This window comes from Momordica charantia, assembly GCF_013281855.1.
Source record: "Momordica charantia cultivar OHB3-1 chromosome 4 unlocalized genomic scaffold, Mcharantia_2.0 BLBB01000004.1, whole genome shotgun sequence".
Taxonomy (NCBI): domain Eukaryota; kingdom Viridiplantae; phylum Streptophyta; class Magnoliopsida; order Cucurbitales; family Cucurbitaceae; genus Momordica; species Momordica charantia.
Genome location: NW_028275162.1, coordinates 29,544,096 through 29,564,384, shown reverse-complemented (window position 1 = coordinate 29,564,384; position 20,289 = coordinate 29,544,096). Strand labels below are relative to the sequence as shown.

At 34.1% G+C, this 20,289-nt stretch overlaps 3 protein-coding genes across 5 annotated transcripts; all 3 read left to right on the top strand.

Moving 5' to 3' along the window:
* Nucleotides 1-101: 101 nt before the first annotated feature.
* On the top strand, nt 102-7,744 carry LOC111020175 (DNA ligase-like protein). 3 transcript variants are annotated; one of them, XR_015790293.1, is made up of 8 exons: nt 102-333; nt 1,183-1,304; nt 1,379-1,467; nt 1,541-1,636; nt 1,735-1,829; nt 1,899-1,939; nt 2,061-3,025; nt 7,607-7,744. XR_015790293.1 is itself a non-coding variant. In XM_022296753.2 (8 exons), exons 1-8 carry the CDS (start codon nt 267-269, stop codon nt 2,972-2,974), a joined length of 738 nt encoding a protein of 245 aa, XP_022152445.1. In that variant the 5' UTR covers nt 102-266; the 3' UTR covers nt 2,975-3,496. The 3 variants fall into 3 exon arrangements, 2 of the variants coding, with proteins under 2 accessions (XP_022152445.1, XP_022152444.1); XM_022296753.2 differs by lacking the exon at nt 7,607-7,744 and having other exon boundaries at nt 2,067-2,144; nt 2,825-3,496; XM_022296752.2 differs by lacking the exon at nt 7,607-7,744 and having other exon boundaries at nt 2,061-2,144; nt 2,825-3,496.
* On the top strand, nt 6,875-10,353 carry LOC111020166 (putative protein phosphatase 2C 2). The gene is made up of 5 exons (XM_022296739.2): nt 6,875-8,000; nt 8,129-8,305; nt 8,394-8,564; nt 8,649-8,828; nt 9,820-10,353. Exons 1-5 carry the CDS (start codon nt 7,458-7,460, stop codon nt 9,985-9,987), a joined length of 1,239 nt encoding a protein of 412 aa, XP_022152431.1. The 5' UTR covers nt 6,875-7,457; the 3' UTR covers nt 9,988-10,353.
* A 2,167-nt stretch (nt 10,354-12,520) lies between these two features.
* On the top strand, nt 12,521-20,012 carry LOC111020184 (Class II aaRS and biotin synthetases superfamily protein). The gene is made up of 7 exons (XM_022296770.2): nt 12,521-14,036; nt 15,178-15,357; nt 16,005-16,262; nt 16,582-16,716; nt 17,098-17,379; nt 18,827-18,967; nt 19,467-20,012. The coding sequence occupies exons 1-7, from the start codon at nt 12,678-12,680 to the stop codon at nt 19,764-19,766; spliced, it is 2,655 nt and encodes an 884-aa protein (XP_022152462.1). The 5' UTR covers nt 12,521-12,677; the 3' UTR covers nt 19,767-20,012.
* Nucleotides 20,013-20,289: the final 277 nt, after the last annotated feature.

The window sequence follows — 20,289 nt, the reverse complement described above, 5'->3', positions numbered from 1 at the left end:
GGGTTTTATGCTATTATAAATCACTTCGGTTCGGTTTTAAATTCGGTTTTAAAATCTAAACCGAACCGTAAATTTTCGGTTTTCTGAATAAACCGATATGGGCTTGGGTATGGGCCTTGGCCTTGTACTGTTGCTATAACTATAAGACCCTACTGGAAATTTGTTTCATATGGGATTTCGATTTTCGCGCGCCATCTCTTCTCCTCCCGGTCTCTTCCTCTCTCTCTTCTGTTTCTGTAGAAATTCTTGTTCTCTGAAAATCAGAAATGGCAAATTTGTCACAGAGCGATGCTAATCGAATGGCTGGAAATCAAGTGAAGGCGAAAAATTCTGGTACCTTGTTCTTAACTGTCTAATTGGTTTGAATTGTGTGTTATTTCTTAGAAAGCTGAATATGTCTTGATCGGATGCAAATGCTGGACAGATAGAATTTCATAACTGAAAAGCAATGTGGAACTCTCATGCTTGCTCTAGGCATGGGGATGTGATACCATTTGACAAACAAATAAACAAACAAACATACAGGAAATATGATTTTCGAAGTTTACAAAGACGATTTTAAAGGATTATGCTTCTAGTAAGTTAAAGTTAGTTCACTTGTTTTAAATTTGCACTGTCGCTCGATTTCTGCTTCGATTGTTTGTACTTGTCTTTGCTGATTATTTCCGAGAGAACAAAGATCTATCTCCTTCGAACTGTAAAATGCATGTGCTCCAGAAACTCCTTATGAAAAAATTTTTGCTAGCATTTACGGTTTTTATGTTAATCTAAGCGGGGGGGAAAAATCGATACAACTGTCATCGTCTTAACTTTAATCCGACTAGCATTATCACAAGAGCACTCATGATTTAATGCTTTTCTTCACGAGACATTAGGCAACTTGCTGGGAACCATAATTTCACATCATCGAGCTTCCAATCTTAATGGTAGCACATACTTAAAACATGATCGAGTGTGCTATCCAGTGTTTGGATATTGTCGTGTCCCCCCTCTCTTTTCCTTGTTTCCTTTTTTAATTTTCGAATTGGCTAAATAATTTAAAAGAAAGATGATCCTGATGGTTAGAAAACCTGAATGGTGCGTTCATAAACGCGGACTTGGTGTTGTCATGTGAATGTTTTAAATGTTTGAAAAAGCACTAGAGTGGTAAATTGGAGTCATACGTTCGTTTCACACATGCAGATGGTGGGGTTTGTTTGATGAGCAACGTATGGAGAGATGAGCAACATCCATCTTTCATCAATTTTATGTCAAATTTCCTAAGCACAAACTCATTTCGCCTCAACTTTGTTCCAATTGCCCCAGTAATTTCCTTTTTACTTTCTGGTTTTGTAAATTTCTGTGACGACCCTTCTGTGCTGATATCAATCACTTGCAGGACTTGATATTCAATTGTGGGGGTCTATCAGTGGCTTTTGCTTTCGTGACAAGTTGGGACTGCAGCAATACATCATCGATCTTCAGCAGGTAGTATGGTCGTTGTTTATGGTTATTGCTGGTTTTGCTCTTCGTAGTGTTTGATTAAGTCGGCTATTGACAGAGTGCAAAAGTTGAAGAAGCAGTTTGCAAATTTCTATGCTGTTGTTGCCCTTCCAACCAAGGAGCAGAATGATTCATTTGTTAAATCTTACTTCAGGTAATTGAGTCTAGTATCTTGACTGATTCCTCACTTTATTTTTATTTTTGTTTTTTTAGAGAACTTATGTGTCTTTTTTTTTCCCTAATATTGTTGAGAAATGGCATGGAGATTGGTAAGCCACCATTTTTACCAGTTCAGGATATTGAGATGGGCTTTGAGAAGATTGTAAAAATAGCACACTCTCGTGGAGGTAGCAACCATCTTAACTTTAGGTTGATTAATTTCTTTAATAATCTTCAATAATTAGGTCCAATTACAGCATGCAAGCAACAAGATGTCATGTCAAAACTGAGGACTGAGGTTGGTTGGTGTAGATTATATTCTACTTGAATTAGTCATGACAATTCAATATTTAGGGTCATAGTGTCCCTTTTACAAGAGTTTTAATCACCATCACCCCCTTTTGGGGCTCTTGTTGAAGAGGAAGAGATCAGTGCAAGACATGGATGCTTTTCGTAGAGTCATAACTTCTGTACCAGGCATTGATGATCATGATGCAAATTCAGTAAGTTTACTTGAACAAAACCTACACACATTCTTTATTTCCTGCATTGTTTTCTTATTTTTTCCACTCATCTTCATAAATATCTCTGATATAATCTAGAAATTGTTCTCGCTTGAGTAATAACTATGACCACCCAAGTAAAGGTGATTGTAGCATGTATCTTTTACTTGTATATGATATTGATTTTGAGACTGAAGATATATACATCGACTGATGGAAATATGAAGTTTTCATCTCCCATTCTAGGTTGTGTTCTCATATTTTTCTTGCATCACTCATCAGAAGGCCTTTATCACAATATTTTGCGATTGTCATATTCTGAATAATGTAACATCAGTTATTTTCCGATAGGTAGTAATATTTAAATATTTAGTTTATGCTTATGATAGTGTTTTTGCAACTTTATCTTGCACTAGAATTTGGCGTGCAGTTTTCTCTAATTGCAAGTTCGGTCCAAAATGGTTCTTTTCCCCCAACATTTCTGCGATAAATGATAATTACATTACGAGCTTAACTAGATTGTAGCAAGCTTAAGGGGCTTACGGATGAAAGTATTCATGGTACCAAGTCTTGTGAATCAAAACATATGAGGTGCCAAACAGTGGGGGAAATATGATTATATTTCTTGTGCATGTAAGGTTTTATTTGAACATTCTTATGTCGACGATCCTACTCTTCAGCTAAATCAAGCTATTGGTTCAATTGAGGCAATCGCCAAAGCATCCAAGGAGTACATTTTGGAGAACACAGATCTGTCAGCGGACAAGGCAGAGAGAATTAGGGCCTTTTTCAGGGATCCGAAGTTCTACCTCAGTCCCAAAATAAATTGACATTGGAAATCTCTCTTTGATCTCGGACGAAATCCGCGGAAGAGTTACGAGGTCAGTCATACTTTAACATTGCTTTTATTACCTATCCTGCATTGGAATTCATAGTTTGGGTTTGAGAGAACCCTTAAACAGTGGAGCTTGAAAGGTTGCCAATCTTTACGCACACGCACACCCAAAGAAAAAGCAAGGAAAAATAGAAAAATCAAATAGAAGTGTTAAGTTGGTACCCACATTCAACATGGGAAATGTCAATCTCTGCATTCCTGGTTGGCTGGTGGCTATCATTAGAATGGCATGTGAACTAAAAACTCTCTATAAGCAAATTAAAATTGAACAGATTAGCAGTTCCTAAGCGTATTGCGTTTACACGAGCCTTTCTAGCAAGGTTTTAAACATAGACGAGAGGATAAGAACAGAGAGAGGGAGAGAGAATCTCTGAGTTGCTGTTTGCTAATATAATATCCACTTTAGGAATGTGTACTCAAGTTTGACTCAGTTTAAACTGTTGACCCATTCAGATTAGTTTCATACATAATTTGACGTGGAAATATAAATCCTAATTTATACCTGTGCCGGCTTGTCGTTTGTTTGGATTGAGTCTCCTTCCATTTGCCTATGCCGAACCACATAACAAATATCATCCAATTTTTGCCGTGGCATATTGGGTTTACCACGTAAACATGGATTTGGATAGAGTCAATCCATGCAATAATTTGAGGTCTGGGTTGGGGTTCTGCTGCTACCAATTAATTATAACTTTGCTTTTTGGATTTCAAAAAAAAAAAAAAAAATTATAACTTTGCTTTTTCTCCATCATTTTTTCTTTTGAAATAATTTTAAATCCTATTTTATCCCGACTTTTTCGTAGGTTTTTTTTGTTAGTACAATATTAGAGAATAGATTTGAACTCACGACCTCTTGATTTAGATTTGAGGCATATGTCAGTAACCGCTGAGCTCGTTTTGGCACTTTTATTTGGTTTGGTTTTGATCTATTTTAGTTTTAAAATTTTGCCTAAACTATCTTAATACTTATCCTTAGCTTTTCATTGCTTAATAAAAAAAATTAATTATATTTTAAAACATAATTACATGTTGAAATTTTTGTTACATACGAGACTTTTTACTCATAAGGTAAACAAATAAAAAAGGCATTTTACCTAATTTTTTATTAACCGAAGTTCAAGAAATGATTTTAAATTATGTGATTTGAAATTTAGTAAATGGTTTTAAATTATTTATCTGGTTTGGAACAAATAAAATTAAACTGCTTTATTTCGATATTCACTAGAAAGGAAAAGAAAATAAAAATTTTCTTAATTTAAGTTTTTAATCTAAATTTATTAATTGAAAATTAAAAAAATGATAATATTAAATAAGTAATTTACGTAGAAACACCTCAGATCATTCAAAATACTGAAGTACCAAATAGAGTATAAAGAATTTTTTAAAATAGTTTTTTTTTTGTATTTTTGTATTTTTTTTGCCAAATTACAAAATAGTTAATGATAATTATTAAAATAGTTTTTCAATGTTAAATTCGGGTACCGAAATGGGATGTTTAATAAATAAAAGACAAATATCGAGAAAAAGGCTATATTTGAGGACCTGGACGGTGGATCCTTCGGATGGGGGCTAATTTTATAAATAATATAATTTAAAAAATAAATTACAAATTTAAGGTGGATTACAAACTAAAATTAAATAAAATAATACAAATCCAAAATAGGGTACATTCCAAAACTGTTGACAAAATTAGGGTGGTTATGATTAAAGTCAAAACTCGTGAACAACGTCCACAAGTTACACGTGTCCGCTTGAATCTTATGTGGTAGGAGGATAGTTGGACTGATAAATCGTGTACATTATATGCGGTTTGAGGGAACTCGTGTACAATGTACATGATTTACCTAGAAATCGGTACATTGTACATAATTTGAGGTAAATCATGTACATTATACATGAGTTTTCTCACGTTTTCACCAAGAAAAAAAAATATATATATATATATATGGAATTCGTGTACATAGTGAAATATTGTACATGATTTCCTACCTGGCTCGGACTATTTAGCTACTCTACATTTGCAAATAGTCTCAAATTTACCTTATTTTTGTTGTTTTTTTTACATTATCTAAAAAGAAAAAAATCCTTGAGATGGTCCAAAGTGCGAGAAGAAGACAGCCTCAATCTCTAAACTTTTAAAAGTAATACTTTTAGTACTTAAAATTTGTAAAATAATTCTAAATTAGTAAATAGTCAATAATATATTTTGAACGGTTAGTTCACTAATATTAAAATAAAATGATGTGGTAGTAAAGTTGTTGATTTAATGTAATATAATAATTTATAATATTTTTATTATTGTTAGACTTGTATTTCCTTCTCTCTTCCTTTTCTTTCTCCGTTTTCTTTCCTTCTTTTAAGGAATGAGATTACACACTTTTAAAAATCAAATTACCACACACTTTTAAAAAATCAAATTATCATGAATTTAATTATTATTATTTGATTCTCATTCTCTTAAGGTAGACGTGGCCTAAACTTTAAGTGTTAATGTAACACTTAGTAATTAACATAAAAAGATAAAAAGGTAAGGAAATATCAAAGATATTAATAACTTGATATCTATTAAAAATGATAAATATGAAAATTTCTAAAAAAAAATGATAAATATGAAAATATTTAGACTAAATATATTAGATGGACCTTAATTTTTAGTAAATTTTCTATGGGGTTTTTAATCTTTTAAAATTAACTTTTTATAATTAGTTTAAAAAATTGTTTGTATAGATATTAGTAAAATAAAAAATATTAATAAATAAAAAATCCTGAAAAAGTTTATTTCAAATGGAATACAGAAACTTAGTTATAAATATTAAAAAAAAATTTATATATATATATATATTTATATTTATATTTTGTCCAAAGACTGGAATAAAACATCTGAAAGCATTTGGCCCTTGAATAAATGTAATGTTTGATTTTTTTTTTTCCAAAAAATATGTGGCTTGTATTGACATGTAAAATTTTATTTGAATCAAACATAAATGCCTCCTTTTATGAATCCAAAATTTAAGTTTAGGGTCTCTTATGTGTAGTAAATTATAACATAGTCAAAAAAAAAATTGAACTGTATTTTTTAGATTGTAATTGGGTTAGTATGCACTATTCTATCAAAAGAATAATATATAAGGGAATGCGCATCTCGTCCCACCTACCACTCTTGTTCAGTATATAGTATATTAAGTAGGATATATAAACACATGACACATCGCTGTATTTAGATATTAAATTCTTATTGATTATAATGGATACGACCGACTAATGTCGGCTTGGCCTGAATTCTATGTCCAAACCAGACCAAGTCAACTCAATAGAAAAAGAATAGAATCCCCTTTTGGGTGGGCATGAGGAATAATATTCATCTGCTTATTAAATAATTATCTTCTATTTACCGCCACTACAAAATTGACCTATAAAAAATTAATAGAATAGAAAGAACAAATAGTTGTTAAATTTTTAATTATGATAAATATGAAAAAATATATAATAAAGACTTTTTTATTTTTTAATGGTGGTAAATATGTATATTTCTAGTAAAAATATTATTCATTCGTGAATCACCGAGTATCACTAAAGTTTAATAGACCAATCAATAAATAATATTTAGATGTTTATTGATTTTTTTTTTCTTTTTTGAAAAAGTAGTAAAGCAACAAACTAAAAGAGACTCAAATCAATTTTGACCACAGTTAAGCCATTTAGGAAAGTATGACTCCGTAACGACATTTTCCTCCATCTTGCATGTATTGTACGCGTAGATGGTTCATGACTCATGAGGGATAGTTAGAGCTCCAGCTCCATCAATAAGTAATTTTTACTTACCACCGTTAAAAAACTTATCAGCAAAAAACTAAAAGAGATTTAAATCAATTATGGCCACAGTTAAGCGACATTTCCCTCCAATTTGCACTCCTTGCAATCTCATGTGTGCGTAGATGGTTCATGACTCATGAGGGATAGTGCTCCAGCTCGACCAATAAGTAATTTTTACTTACGACCATTAAAAAAACTTATGGACAGTTATTAGAATAAATAGATATCAATCTACTCAAGAGTTAAAAAGATCTAAATATTATTTTAAAAATTACCCACAAAATATTATCCCAAAATTACCAAGCAAATCAAATCAAAGGGCTTTTTAAAGGCTTCCAGTTCCACCCTCCATTTTAATTTGTGATCATCATTGTAAATTGTAAGAGCCACAGGCTGAGCCTGGGGGAGCTTGAAATTGAAACATTCAAAAGCTCACATTGATTGCTAAATTGTGCTTCACGCTTTCACATGATTCTTCTCTCTTCTTCATCGTCTTCCCATTTGACCCGTCAATTTCCATTTTTGCCTCATTTCTTCCTTCTCTGCTTCTCCATTCCCATTCTCTCTTCGCAATTCCGTTTTAAGCTTTCTTTCTATATCTTCCAATGTTGGATTTACAAGAATTCTTATGGGGATTTTCCATTCTCTCTCTGCTTCTTTGTTCTGTTCGCGGCCTCACAAAAGCTCTTCACATGCCCCTCTCTCTCTATTCTCCTTCTTCCTCTGGTCTTACCCCTCATATTTCGTGGGTCAGGCATCTCCTCCATGGGACCACTGAGAATCCCTCCAACGCCTCTGCACTTTTGGAGCCGCAACAGAACGCTAACAAAACATCTCCTCTAGACCTGGTCCGCGACCAACCACAGGAGATCAAGAAGAGCGAAAAGTTGAAGGAAGGCTCCGATTCTTTATCAATGGTCAAAGCCAAGGGCTTTGGGCCTCCTCATAAGTTGCGGAAGAGACCTGCAAAGCTCGTGGTGCCGGAATATTGTCCCGCACTGGAATTTTCCAAACTGAGGAAGAAAATCGAGAATCAGGAATTCCAAGTCCAAGGCAGAGATTACTGTTTGGCCACCAAGAAAGGAAGGCGAGAAACCTTGGAAGATGCCTACGGAGTCATGCTTGATATTCTCGGAGATTCTAAACAGGTAATTAACTTGGTTATTAATTTTAATATTTCTTCTGATTCTAATCCGATCAAAGACATGAATGAATTCATCTTCGGTTTTTTTCTGGAGGCTGATCGCACATATATATAAATCAAAATGAAAAGCAGGCTTTCTTCGCTGTAGTGGACGGCCATGGCGGTCGCAATGCAGCGGATTACGTAGCCGAAAATTTGGGGAAGAACGTTGTTAACGCTCTTGAAAAATTTGCCGGAGACGAAGAAAACGCAATCGAATCGGCGATTCGCACAGGTCACAAACGCACAGACGAGGAGTTTCTTAGTCAGGTCAGGTAACAATTGATTAAACTTTCAAACAATTTTCTAGGGCAACCGAAAATTCGACTAAAACAATTGCCCTACGTCCGATTCGCAGGGCGTCGGCAGTGGAGCCTGCGCGGCGAGCGTGCTGGTGAAAGACCGCGAGATTCATGTCGCGAACGTGGGAGATTGTCGAGTGGTGTTGAGCAGAAACGGCGTAGCGACGCCATTGACGAATCAGCACCGTCTGTGTCGAGAAGACGAGCGCCTCCGGATTGAGAACTCGGTGAGCGAAATGAAATCGATAAATCTAATCTCCGGTTCCGTTGCATTGATTGCGGTGATCTGTAAAGTTGAATTGGCTTTGCAGGGAGGGTTTGTGGACTGCAGAAATGGAGTGTGGAGAGTTTCAGGGTCGCTTGCGGTGTCGAGGGCCATAGGAGACCTGCATTTGAAAGAATGGGTGATTTCAGAGCCTGAAATCCATCGTCTTCCTCTAACTCCTGATTGCGAGTTCTTGATAATGGCTTCCGATGGACTGTGGGATAAGGTACGTTCAGTTCACACACCATCTTCAGTTCAAAGTTCAAACAAAAAAATTATCATTGTTTTCTTTTCTTGTGTGAGAAGTTGAAACTGAGAAGGAGAAAGTTTCAAAGTGGGAGACGACTTCCCCAACATTATTCTTTTGCTTAGTCAAGAAGAAACAGCCATGCATTATAATAATATTCACAAAATCATCATTCATTCATACTCTCCTATTCAAACCTTTTATTAGGGAAATCAGATTTTCGCCCTACCATTAAAAATATTGATAATCATTCTTTTTTAAAAAAGGTTTGTTTTTACATTTTTCCTTCATATTTTCCTTTATTAAGGATAATTACTTCTCAAGTGCTCATAGCCACCGTGGTGTGTGTGTTTTTTTTTTTTTTAATATTTAGGTCGATGAAGACTTATGTTTATAATGTAGAAAGAAAGAGAAAATATAGGTTTTTCTTTTAAAAAAAATATATAAATAGTTCTCAACTTTTTAATTATGGTCAATATGATATAGAAAATACTTGCAGACTGATTCATTTATATTATTGAAAACTCATCGACATTAATAATGTTTGATTTTACATTGTTGACGTGTGTAGTTATTTTTAAAACTTTGAAACATTATATTTTAATCTCTCAATTTTTTTATAAAAGCAATTATTTTACTTTCTTTATGGTTGAATTTTTAACAATTTATCTTAAGATAAATTTGACATAGCATATCTTGGGCTCATACATCTGAGGTATTTACAAATGTTTAAGTCATAAATGGTGGATTATTAGGTATCCAAATTTCATATAGGTTTGGAGTTATTATTAGATAATTAATAAAAAAAATTAATGACTTAAAATAACATATTTGAAAATTAATTAAGAGACACAAATATGAAGTTTGAAAATTGATGGACCAAAATGAAATAATAAATAAAAAAAATTGTGAATTTAGAAAATGAAAAAGAATAATCTAAACTAAAGTAAAGGGGTGGGTTGAATTGCAGGTAAAAGATCAGGAGGCGGTGGATGAAGTTGTGAGGGCGAGAGGAATGGGAATAACGGAAGAGGCAATGAATGCGTGCAAAATGCTACTGGAAATGTCATTCACAAGGGGGAACATGGATGATGTTACGGTCATGCTGGTTCATCTCCAACACTTCATTTCCATTTAGTAAGTTAATTAATTATTTAATTAATAAAATTGCATCACACTAAAGATAAAGCTCAAACCTACTGGTGATCCCTTCTCCTTACTTAATTTCCTCAACGCGATCATCATCCTTCATATTCATTTTTCCCTTAGAACCTAAGTTTCATTTGTGTCTACAATTTTGTAGCAACAACACCACACCCTTCATTTTTCTTTCCCCTTTTTCTTTTTGCTGGACTGTACATATTATACTGGATACTACCATTACCTGTCTATTCCAAATGGGTGTTTTTTGTGTATGCAAGTAAGAATTTCAACCTTTCACTTGTGTAAAATATTACTATTACTAAATGACAAATACTCAGGTTGCAATTTTTCCTTATTTTAATTATGATGTCATAATTGATGTATTCCAAACTAAATCTACTATCATGTCATGCATTAGAAACCCAGTTTCTAAATAGGCCCAAGACAGCAGGTACTAGTCATGGCCTAATAACTGGTCGCCAAAGAGGCTCTGGCCCAATTCTAAGATAAGCCCAGCCCAATCCAATAAAATTAAGAACAAGTATAACAGATTTCCCTTTAATAATCTCTACGCTCTCTTCTCCATTTCAATCAAGCACATTGTACCTATTATCCATAAAGGTTGACGATTTCTCACCCTAAAACGGTTGAACTGAAAATATATATATATATATATACATATACACCACCCTCACCCTCTATGTCTTTAAATCTATATTCTATATTATATTAAAAAGGAGCATCTTGAAAAAATATTTTTACACCACTATATTTATTTATAGATTTTTAAATTAGTAAGCATGTCATTTTTTTTTTTACTTTAACTGGAATTAATGGAATTGAAAAGTATCAGGATCTCAAAATTTTTCTAACTTATATCCGTCCTCTACATGTATATATATGAGTTCTTCACTACTTTATCCTACAACAATTTAACTCTCTCTCTTAGTTTGCTTATTTTCATTTCTTAATTCATTCTTTTAAATTTTATAGATATAAATTTAGTAGTGTCATATTACACAATAGCTTAGCACATCAAATGTCTCGATTTATAAGAGTTGCAGGATAATGTTGCTTATAAGTAGAGGTCGTTGAATTTTACAATGCAATTTGATCTCAAACACCAATTAGAGGGAGACAATATATCTTTGAAAAATTCAGGTATTGAATCTTTTATGTAAATGTTATAAATTATTTTACGATTAGTATTGTTATTATTTTCTATTAAAAAATTTGAGATTTAATTATTACTAAGTTTTTAAATTTATATATGTAATTTAATTTTTGTTAATATTTTGCTTTGTCATGTTCTATAGATAAATAGTGATATTTTTAAAACTTTGTATTTATGTTAGTGAAAAAATAAATAAATAAAATATTATGTGCATCTGGACGTGGTAATGCATTAGCAAGTCTAAAGTTAGTGCATATGTAACAATAAAGCTGCGAATTGAGCAAGTTTTTAATCGAGTATTACGATTTCTGAGTAGAGAGGAGAGGTACATGAATGAACTGATACCACATTCGAATGAGAAGGATCTTGAAATCATGGAATAATGGTCAATAAAGATTTAAAATAATTGTTAGACACTACCTATACTAATAAGGTGCACATTCTATTTTGGTAACTCAATTGTAAGAATTTCAAAGTTAAACCTGCTTGACTTAAAACCATCTTCAGTTGGGTGACCTTCTAGTTGCAGAACGAGACAATGAAAATGCAAAAGAGGAGCAAAGATTTCCGACCCAGAACATGTTATTGACTTAACCACAAATACCTCGAATGAACCAAATCCGGATTCTGAATCCTGGACATGGAGCGTTACACGTATATTATTTTAATTTTTATAAAAGTAAAAAAATACAATCATGGTTTTACTAAAAAAATATTATAAGTTCAAAAAATCAATAAAATATGTTGTATGCTATAAACTATGATGAATAAATTAATTGAAAGCATAATATATATTTTAGTTTAACCTTTGTGGGTAGAGATCGAATAATTAATTTTTGAGATGATAATAAGTACATTTATCTACCAAACTAGGTTCAAATTCATTTCTTGAACATAATATATAAAAGTATATATAAAATTGAAAAACTCAAGCTGCATGTTATCTTAAAAAAAAAAAAAAAAAAAAAACTACTGTATGCTTCTCAACAAATACTTGTTAATTTAACATATCGCATTATTATTTAATTCTTCATTGGAAAAAAGAATATATATTTAATCATAATTAACTACCCAAATTAAAATAGGTGGTCAAAAAAGTCGATTGATGTAAAAAAAATACTCGAGGAAAAAATGATCTCCTTTAACCTTAATGATAATATTATTAGCTATTGATTTTTACAAATTGGAAGTGGTTAAAACTTGTGGAAGAGTAGTGTGCAAGTTTTTGTCTGTGTCCCTTTTTTGTTTTTTCATTTTATTATTTTTACCACTACTTCAAAGAATCTCCGAGTTTCATAACTTTTCACGTATTATTTTGAAATTAAATATCAAAATTCGACGAAAAAGAAAAGATGCTGTACTTTTAATCGTTTTGGTTTTGGCTACCAACCAGCGGCAGCCGGCAGCCATAAAACGGAACCTGAATCCGTAAAACCCTAATAACCACCTCGCAAAAATCCATTTCTGAAAACGTACTCCAAGGCTCAAGGCTTTTCCTCCATCAATCCCTAATGGCAGACCCTTCTGAGGTCTCCGTGATTACGCTTGGAGGAAAGGGTTCATCGCTTTCATCTAGCTCCGTCTATGCCATTGCTCATGGCTTCGCTCTGGTTCGGATCGACTCATCGGCCCTCGAAAGGCTTTCTTCTTCGTCGAACAGCCGAAATGCTGCATCTACCAAGCACCAGGTCTTCATTCCCAATTTTCTAACTCGCGAAGAAGCCAGGGCGTCCCTTGCTGTCCTTCTGAACAAGCTCATCATCTCTAGTTCTTCCGGAATTCGATCGGTTATTCCTGTTCTAATTGCGGAGACACTCAACTCAAAACCGGAAACTTTACAATTTGAGTCGCTTGACGTGACCGACGAGGAGTTATCCGTGTTCAAACAATCGTGTTATGTTTTGAACGGAATTTGCGCGTTGTTGGACCATCAATCAGCAGCACTATCTTCCATTGCCGATGCTGTAGCTGCCATATCTTGCGAGGCGTCTAGAGCTGACGTGTCTGCGTTTGGTTTGATGGACTCGGGTGATGGGTTCGCTTCAAAGGAGGAGGTTGGAGTCGCCAATGATATGAAGGTATTGCTCAATGGATCTAAGCTGGTGGGTAAGATCGAGATTGGAGCTTTCTCGAAGATTCCAAAGAATCATGGATGCTTGAGAGAGCAAGCGAAATTGGTGCACTCGAAAATGCGGGTTGAGTTGAATTCTTGTATGAAATTCGGGAAAGGGGGATCTTTGAGCTCTGGGACAGAGGATTCAGTGCGGACCGCATTGTTGTCATTTGCCGCCGTGCTGTGGGACTTGGGAAAATGTAGTTTGTACAGAGGAAAGTTGATTTTGAGTTCGAACAGCAATGAGAATGTAAAGGCGAGTTTGGTGGGTTTGCTTGATAGGGAATGCCCCAGTAATGAGAGTCTCAAAAAGGAATATAAGTTGGTCTCCGAGTTGGCTCTGGATGACCAGTACGATGAGTTTGTCCATACTGTGAATGTGTTGTTGGTAACTGTATGGAAAATTGTCGCTTGGGAGGCTATAGCAGCTTTTTTGACGATTGAAGGTGGTGAATTGTTAGGAAAGGGTCAAGACGTTGACATAAATGAAGTCAATGAGAAGGTGGTAAAAAAGAATGAGAAGAAAAAGAAAGCAGTCTTGGGTAAAGGGACTAGTGTGGTTGTTCAGTTAATTAAAGATAGACTGCAGGGTAAAGGTGGGGGTGCTTCTGCTGGGGGTCTGGGGTCATTGGAGAACTCAGTAAAAGATCTTTTATCGTTTTTGGATCCAAAGGCTTCCGAGTTTGATAATCTATTGAAGAAAATCAAAGAGATAGTTGAAAGCAACGAAAGTAGGAGGCTACCAAAGCTTCCCAAGGTAATGACTTACTTCAGAGCTTTACCTAAATTCCTAGTCATTTAGCCATCCTCCCTTTGTTTTGGTAAGGAAGTGGAATGTCGTTAGAAGAATATTATCAGCCTTTGTTTAATGCTGCAACATAGTTTGGATACAATAATAATGAAATTCTACTTAATGAAAATTAGACTTTACTAATTAGTTAGAAAAGTTCGTTTTACCTAATTAGTAACTAATTTTTCATTCGTCTTAATGAAAAGTTCATTTCTTATAAAAAAAATAAAAAATAGAAAAAATAATGAAATTCTACTTTTACTATCAGTTAAAAAATGTTAAATCAATAGACTTTACTAATTAATATTGACATTTTATACATCATTATACCAGTTGAAATTGTTGGAACATGTAGACATGATATACATACTCATAAACCAAACTGCAGAATAGTGATAATTCTAATTTTTTGACTGCGAACTTCTGATATTATCCTTTATTATATTAGTTTAGTTTCAAACCACAGTGGGCAGTAGTTGACGTGTGCATGCTTTAGGTTTTCTATGAAAGGAGAAAAAAAAGGAAAACTCTATTTTTTTTTAATCACGGTAGCAAGTACATAACATATGTGCTTACTCTTTCTTTTTCTTCCTTTTTTTTGGGTAAGAATCCAACTCTTGTTAAGAATATTTGCGTGCTTTTGGTTTTTCTTTCTCTGTAATCAACTAATCAGTAGTCGTGCCATTCAACTTCATTACAATCTAAAGGGTATTTGTATTGTATATATTATTATTTATGGATAAGACCAGAGGCACATCTATTGAAAGATAACCTGTACTTGTAGAAAAAATTAGCTTTATCTCTTCTGTGCTTAAGTAACATTTCTTTTATTAATATTAATATTTTATGAACAGAGTGGAAAAGCTCTTGTTTCTTTCAGGAATCTTAATCTATATAAGAAGATAGAAAGTGAGTCATTCTTTCTCATTTGGAAGGATAAAGCTATAGTATTTGCCATTAGCCATTATTTTATTTGTTTATCTATTTCATGCTTTTGGTAACGTTTTTATCTTTTGATTTGATTTGATTTGATTTGATTTTACGCCCTCTGTCTATCTTGAGTAAGGTGTTTGTTGTTTTAACTAAATAATGTGTTCTTACATATTAGGGCACTCGTGATTTTGCGAAAGAACAAATGGCAATTAGAAAGAAAGCATTTTCAATTATAGAGGGGGTTTTTGAGCGGCATGGAGCCACAGCCTTGGATACTCCAGCTTTTGAGTTGAGAGAAACTCTCATGGGGAAATATGGAGAAGATTCCAAGCTGATTTATGATCTGGCTGATCAGGTTATAATAGATGTTATTACTTGTGTTAACGGACACCACCATTTTCTTTCTTTTCAAGTTTTATAGCTATTAGGGATATTTATCTGAATTTATTTCCCTCCTTTTATTCTAAGCATCTATTAGTGCTTCATGAAATAATTGCATGATTAATGATTAATGAAAATATTTTGATCTGATGCTGAGCATAATGATTAGTTGACTGTTGAAGTTTTTGGAACTTTATTTATCTAATAGTTCTTGTATCTGTTACCTTATTAATGCCATTTACAAACATTTAACTTTAATTTGTGATGATGAGCTTTTGTGGGCATTTTAACATTCAATCCTTATGTCAAGGTTCTCTAACTTTTTGGGTATCGGGGATTGATATGCGATACATTTTATTTGTTTCTTATTGGATTAATGCTTCTCTGTTTAATCATTGGCTGCATTGCTTTCTCTCTTCTATCTAGCTCTATAGTTTCTCAACAATGAATCCTGGGGCCTTTTCTTTCATTGCCAATGAAGGTTGTGTTTTTTAATCTAAAAAAAATGAATCATGTGGCTTTAAATTTTCTGAACACTGGATAATTTTTATGTTGCAGTGCAATAACTTCTCGTCATTCTTTTTCCCCATCATTGTAATTTGTTTTCCAGTCTGTTTACAGGGAGGGGAGCTCTGTTCGCTTAGATACGACTTGACTGTTCCATTTGCTAGGTATGTGGCCATGAATGGTATTACATCATTCAAAAGGTATCAAATAGCAAAAGTTTATAGAAGGGACAACCCATCTAAGGGTAGATTCCGTGAATTTTATCAGTGTGATTTTGACATTGCTGGTCAATATGAAAAGATGGGGCCTGATTTTGAGGTTATTAAGATACTAACGGAGCTACTTGACGAGCTGAGCATTGGACAGTATGAGGTAACCTTTTTTACTAATTGTTCTGCAGAATATAACTCAATGTTTTTGTTTGCTTGGTGTTTAGTTTGTACAAATTTTTAGTTCTGAATAATAATTATGAATCAGGAAGTATAGCACAAAACATCAAGCAAATTATTAAGCACATTTGCCCTTATTATCATATTCCTACTTCCTAGAGTGGATTGGATTCCTTTTCTATTAGACTATTACACTGAGTTGCCTTAGTCGATTCATGTTGTTATAGCCATTGATTTCTGATGACTCCACTTTGTGGTTAAACCTTTAACCGAATCTATTTTGTATATATTTTCTTCTGCAGATAAAATTGAATCATCGGAAGCTATTGGATGGAATGTTAGAAATTTGTGGAGTACCGCCTGAAAAGTTCAGAACCATATGTTCGAGTATTGACAAGTTAGACAAGCAATCTTTTGACCAGATAAAAAGAGAAATGGTAACTAAATTTACTGTTCTAACAATTTTAATTATTAGTCCAGTATGCCTGCAGCTGCCTCTTTCTGCCTTCCACTCTTAGTATCTTTTAGTTATCTGGTTTATGTAATGCTCAATACAGATTGAGTGCGTCAATTTTGAAATTAGGTGGTCTAACATATATTTGCATTTCACTTGAGTCAAAGCTCTTTTCCTTTTTGGTTCTTATCATTTAATTAGTTTTAATTTGATTTGATTTTTTTATTCTGTTAACCTAATTCCCGTTGTGAGGTAAACTCTTACATTGATCTCTTTTCCTAGTTCTGCATTTTTTTGTCTTTCATCCTAGCCAGAATAAGAATGGATTTTTTTAATTGATTATAAATTGACGTTAACTTGCTAGGTGGAGGAAAAGGGATTGACCGTGGAGATAGCTGAAAAAATTGGTGATTTTGTGAAGGAAAGGGGACATCCATTGGAGTTATTATCTAAGCTTAAACAGGAGCAGTGCCCGTTACTACAAAATAAAGGATCTTTTGATGCATTGGGTGAATTAGAGATTTTATTCAATGCTCTAGAAAAGTCAAAGTGTGTCGACAAAGTGGTATTTGACTTGAGTCTTGCCAGAGGTCTTGATTACTATACTGGTGTAATTTATGAAGCTGTTTTTAAAGGTGGTACCCAGGTAGGCTTCTATATTTTCATCATCAAGTCTGTTAGCACCTTTCTTTCTTTTGACTTGTTATATGCACATGCTGTTGTTTGTTGTTAATTGTGACTCTACTTCAATTGCTTAAAGATTTTCCGTGATAATTCAACTACCAATCATTGGGAGGATTTTGTTGTGCTAGAGCAATCAAAAGAATTCAACTTAATGTTATTTTGAAGAATTGCTAGTAATACAATCTTGCATGGTTAGTTCGAGAGCCTAGCTCCTCCTATCCAAATAATTAACATTTGATATCCCCCTCTGACTTCTTCCACTTTCTTAATAGGTCCCTTGACACGCCCAATAACTCCTAAACCAACAGAATCTATAACTAACTTTTAAAGACAAGAATACCCCCATAAACAGAAATGTCCCTCAGCCCGCAAGGTTCAGAATGTTTAACCCATCTCTTATCCCTGTTTCCCTCTCCTTGTTTATTGAGAATAATGTGTGGCCTAATCAGTATTTGGGCCCAATTAGAAATCTTATCCAGAAGGTTGAAGTGTGGAAATTGCAGTTGGCTAGTTTCTATTCCATTGGCTCCCATGTAGATGTAGCATCAATATTAGGAAGACATTGCCATTGTATTAAAACTTTGTAAAAAATAATTGGAAATGGACCGTCAAATTTGGAAGATTCATTGTTCCACATCCAAAATAAATTCAGACATCAATTGAGGTGGAATAGGGACAGAAGTAGCCAAAGTTTCAATGACATACTTGAATTTGGATACATGAAATATTGGGTGACGTGGGAGAAAGTTGAATTTGGATACAACCTACGAGCCACCTTCCCCACTTTGGCCTAATTGGTGTTGACTCCAGCTTGAGGGTGATGTTGTGCTTCTTTCGTCTCATTGGTAGTAGACCTTGACGGATAGGATTTGGTCTTCACATCCACACAATCCTTCTTGTTGGTGGAGGAACAAACTCTCGAGTACCATCAAGATCCTTAACCTTACTATTTGCTTCTTCTAAGGAATGTTTTCAGTGACAAAAGAGACCCACTAAAACCAGGACCCCATTAAATACACATCTGTATTTCCATACTGAAAACCTATATTTGAAGCCACCCAGTTGACATCCATACTCTGCCTAGAAGCGAGCCATTTCACGCCGAATGACATTGGACCTCCTGTGTGCTGGAGGTAAAAAAAATCCTCAACAAACCTCAAGATGCTGTAGCCCAAGTACAGTACTTTTACAGATTCCATCCTCAAATCTAATGCCTAGTCCGAAACCAACCCCCTACCCTCTTCAATGACATCTGATGGAAATAATTTTGCTCTCTAAGATCACCTTCTCCATGGCTCTATTACCTGCAATGATGTACGAATCTATCGTCATGTTACCGTGCTGCATCCTAATACATATTTTATTTGGACATTTTAAGGATGTAATTAACAAATCATTTATGTTCTCAGGTTGGTTCTATTGCTGCTGGTGGACGCTATGACAACCTTATTGGAATGTTTGGTTCCAAGCAGGTCCCAGCAGTTGGTGTCAGTCTTGGAATTGAACGAGTTTTTGTTATTATGGAACAACTTTTGAAAGATCAAAACCAGGTAACAACTTAATACTTTTATTTGAATCCTTGGTATAGTGTGAGATGTGAGCTTCTCTTGTAGTTGAATATTAAGATTCGAAGCATTTCGCAAATAATTTTGTTTCTTGGTTTTCTTTATATGGGAACATTCTCACAATTGTATAGAAATTTTGAAAACAATCAAAACAAGTTTCTTCTTTCTTGTTCCCATTTCCACTTTGTTTCAAACATAACTAAAAATATTGTTTTATCATACTTGAATTCATGATATTGGAGCCATGCAATTCATTTTTCTTCATTAAAAATTAAGAAACGGGAACAAGAAACAAAAACGTTACCAAACGAGCCCTAAACTACCTTTGTTAATTGGGGTGCTCTCTTTTCTGAACTCCCGGTGGTTTAGTTCTTAAGACTCCCTCTTATATATTCTGCCATTTAATGATTTCTTTTCTCAATTTTTTTAGTTGTCTTTGTTGAATGGACTATCATCATTTAAATCAACTGTTGGGATTTTGCAGACTACCCGGGCCACTAAGACCGAAGTTTTAGTGAGCATACTGGGGGATGATTTGACGCAAGCAGCGGAGCTTGCAAGTGAGATATGGAGTGCAAAACTGAATGCCGAGTTCCTTGTCAATAAAAGAGTAATGAAACATATTGATCGTGCGAAAGAGTCGAGAATCCCTTGGATAGTATTTTTGGGGGAACGTGAAGTGAGTGAGGGGATTGTGAAGTTGAAAAACGTGGAAACCTTCGAAGAAGTAACAATTTCCAGAAGCAACATCATTGATGAGCTGAAGAAACGTTTGTCCCCTTGATGTTATTGCTGTTGCGCAATGCAAAGCTGGTCTTCTTCAATCCCAAGTTTGGAAGAACTGCTCTTTTGCGGATAATTTTGTTGTATACTGAGATCAACATAAAAGCACAAGTGTTCTAATGCGATAGCATTGGTTGGTACGGTATATATGAATTTAGTATGGCTCACATTTGAGTCATGTTTGACCACCCAATCCATTTTTCTTGTAAACTTGTTGACATAAATGGCTGAGTTTCTTTCTGATTTATTCTTTGATGTTCACAAATTTTATTAGAATCTGTTCGCCAAATGCTGACAAAAAGCTCTTATTATTATCCAATCTAAAGTTTGCAGTGAGTTTTGTTTTGTACAAGGATAGTAGATTGTGGATTCTAGAATGTTATCCTTGTTCAACCAATGGTCTAAAGGAGTTAGAATAAAGTGAGAGGCAATGGATTCAAATCCTACGATGACTATCCATCTTAAGAATTAATTTTTATGTGTTTTCTAGATTCAAATATTGTAGGGTAAAGAGGTTAGATTAG

What these genes read in the sequence shown, in the direction of transcription:
- LOC111020175 (XM_022296752.2), top strand. Translation starts at nt 267, where the DNA reads ATGGCAAATTTGTCACAGAGCGATGCTAATCGAATGGCTGGAAATCAA. An exon ending in ACATCATCGATCTTCAGCAG is followed by an intron (nt 1,468 to 1,540) that starts GTAGTATGGTCG and finishes GGCTATTGACAG; the next exon opens with AGTGCAAAAGTTGAAGAAGC. An exon ending in AATAGCACACTCTCGTGGAG is followed by an intron (nt 1,830 to 1,898) that starts GTAGCAACCATC and finishes GTCCAATTACAG; the next exon opens with CATGCAAGCAACAAGATGTC.
- LOC111020166 (XM_022296739.2), top strand. Translation starts at nt 7,458, where the DNA reads ATGTTGGATTTACAAGAATTCTTATGGGGATTTTCCATTCTCTCTCTG. An exon ending in TTCTCGGAGATTCTAAACAG is followed by an intron (nt 8,001 to 8,128) that starts GTAATTAACTTG and finishes AATGAAAAGCAG; the next exon opens with GCTTTCTTCGCTGTAGTGGA. An exon ending in GCCTCCGGATTGAGAACTCG is followed by an intron (nt 8,565 to 8,648) that starts GTGAGCGAAATG and finishes TTGGCTTTGCAG; the next exon opens with GGAGGGTTTGTGGACTGCAG.
- LOC111020184 (XM_022296770.2), top strand. Translation starts at nt 12,678, where the DNA reads ATGGCAGACCCTTCTGAGGTCTCCGTGATTACGCTTGGAGGAAAGGGT. An exon ending in ACCAGATAAAAAGAGAAATG is followed by an intron (nt 16,717 to 17,097) that starts GTAACTAAATTT and finishes TTAACTTGCTAG; the next exon opens with GTGGAGGAAAAGGGATTGAC. An exon ending in TTTTTAAAGGTGGTACCCAG is followed by an intron (nt 17,380 to 18,826) that starts GTAGGCTTCTAT and finishes TTATGTTCTCAG; the next exon opens with GTTGGTTCTATTGCTGCTGG.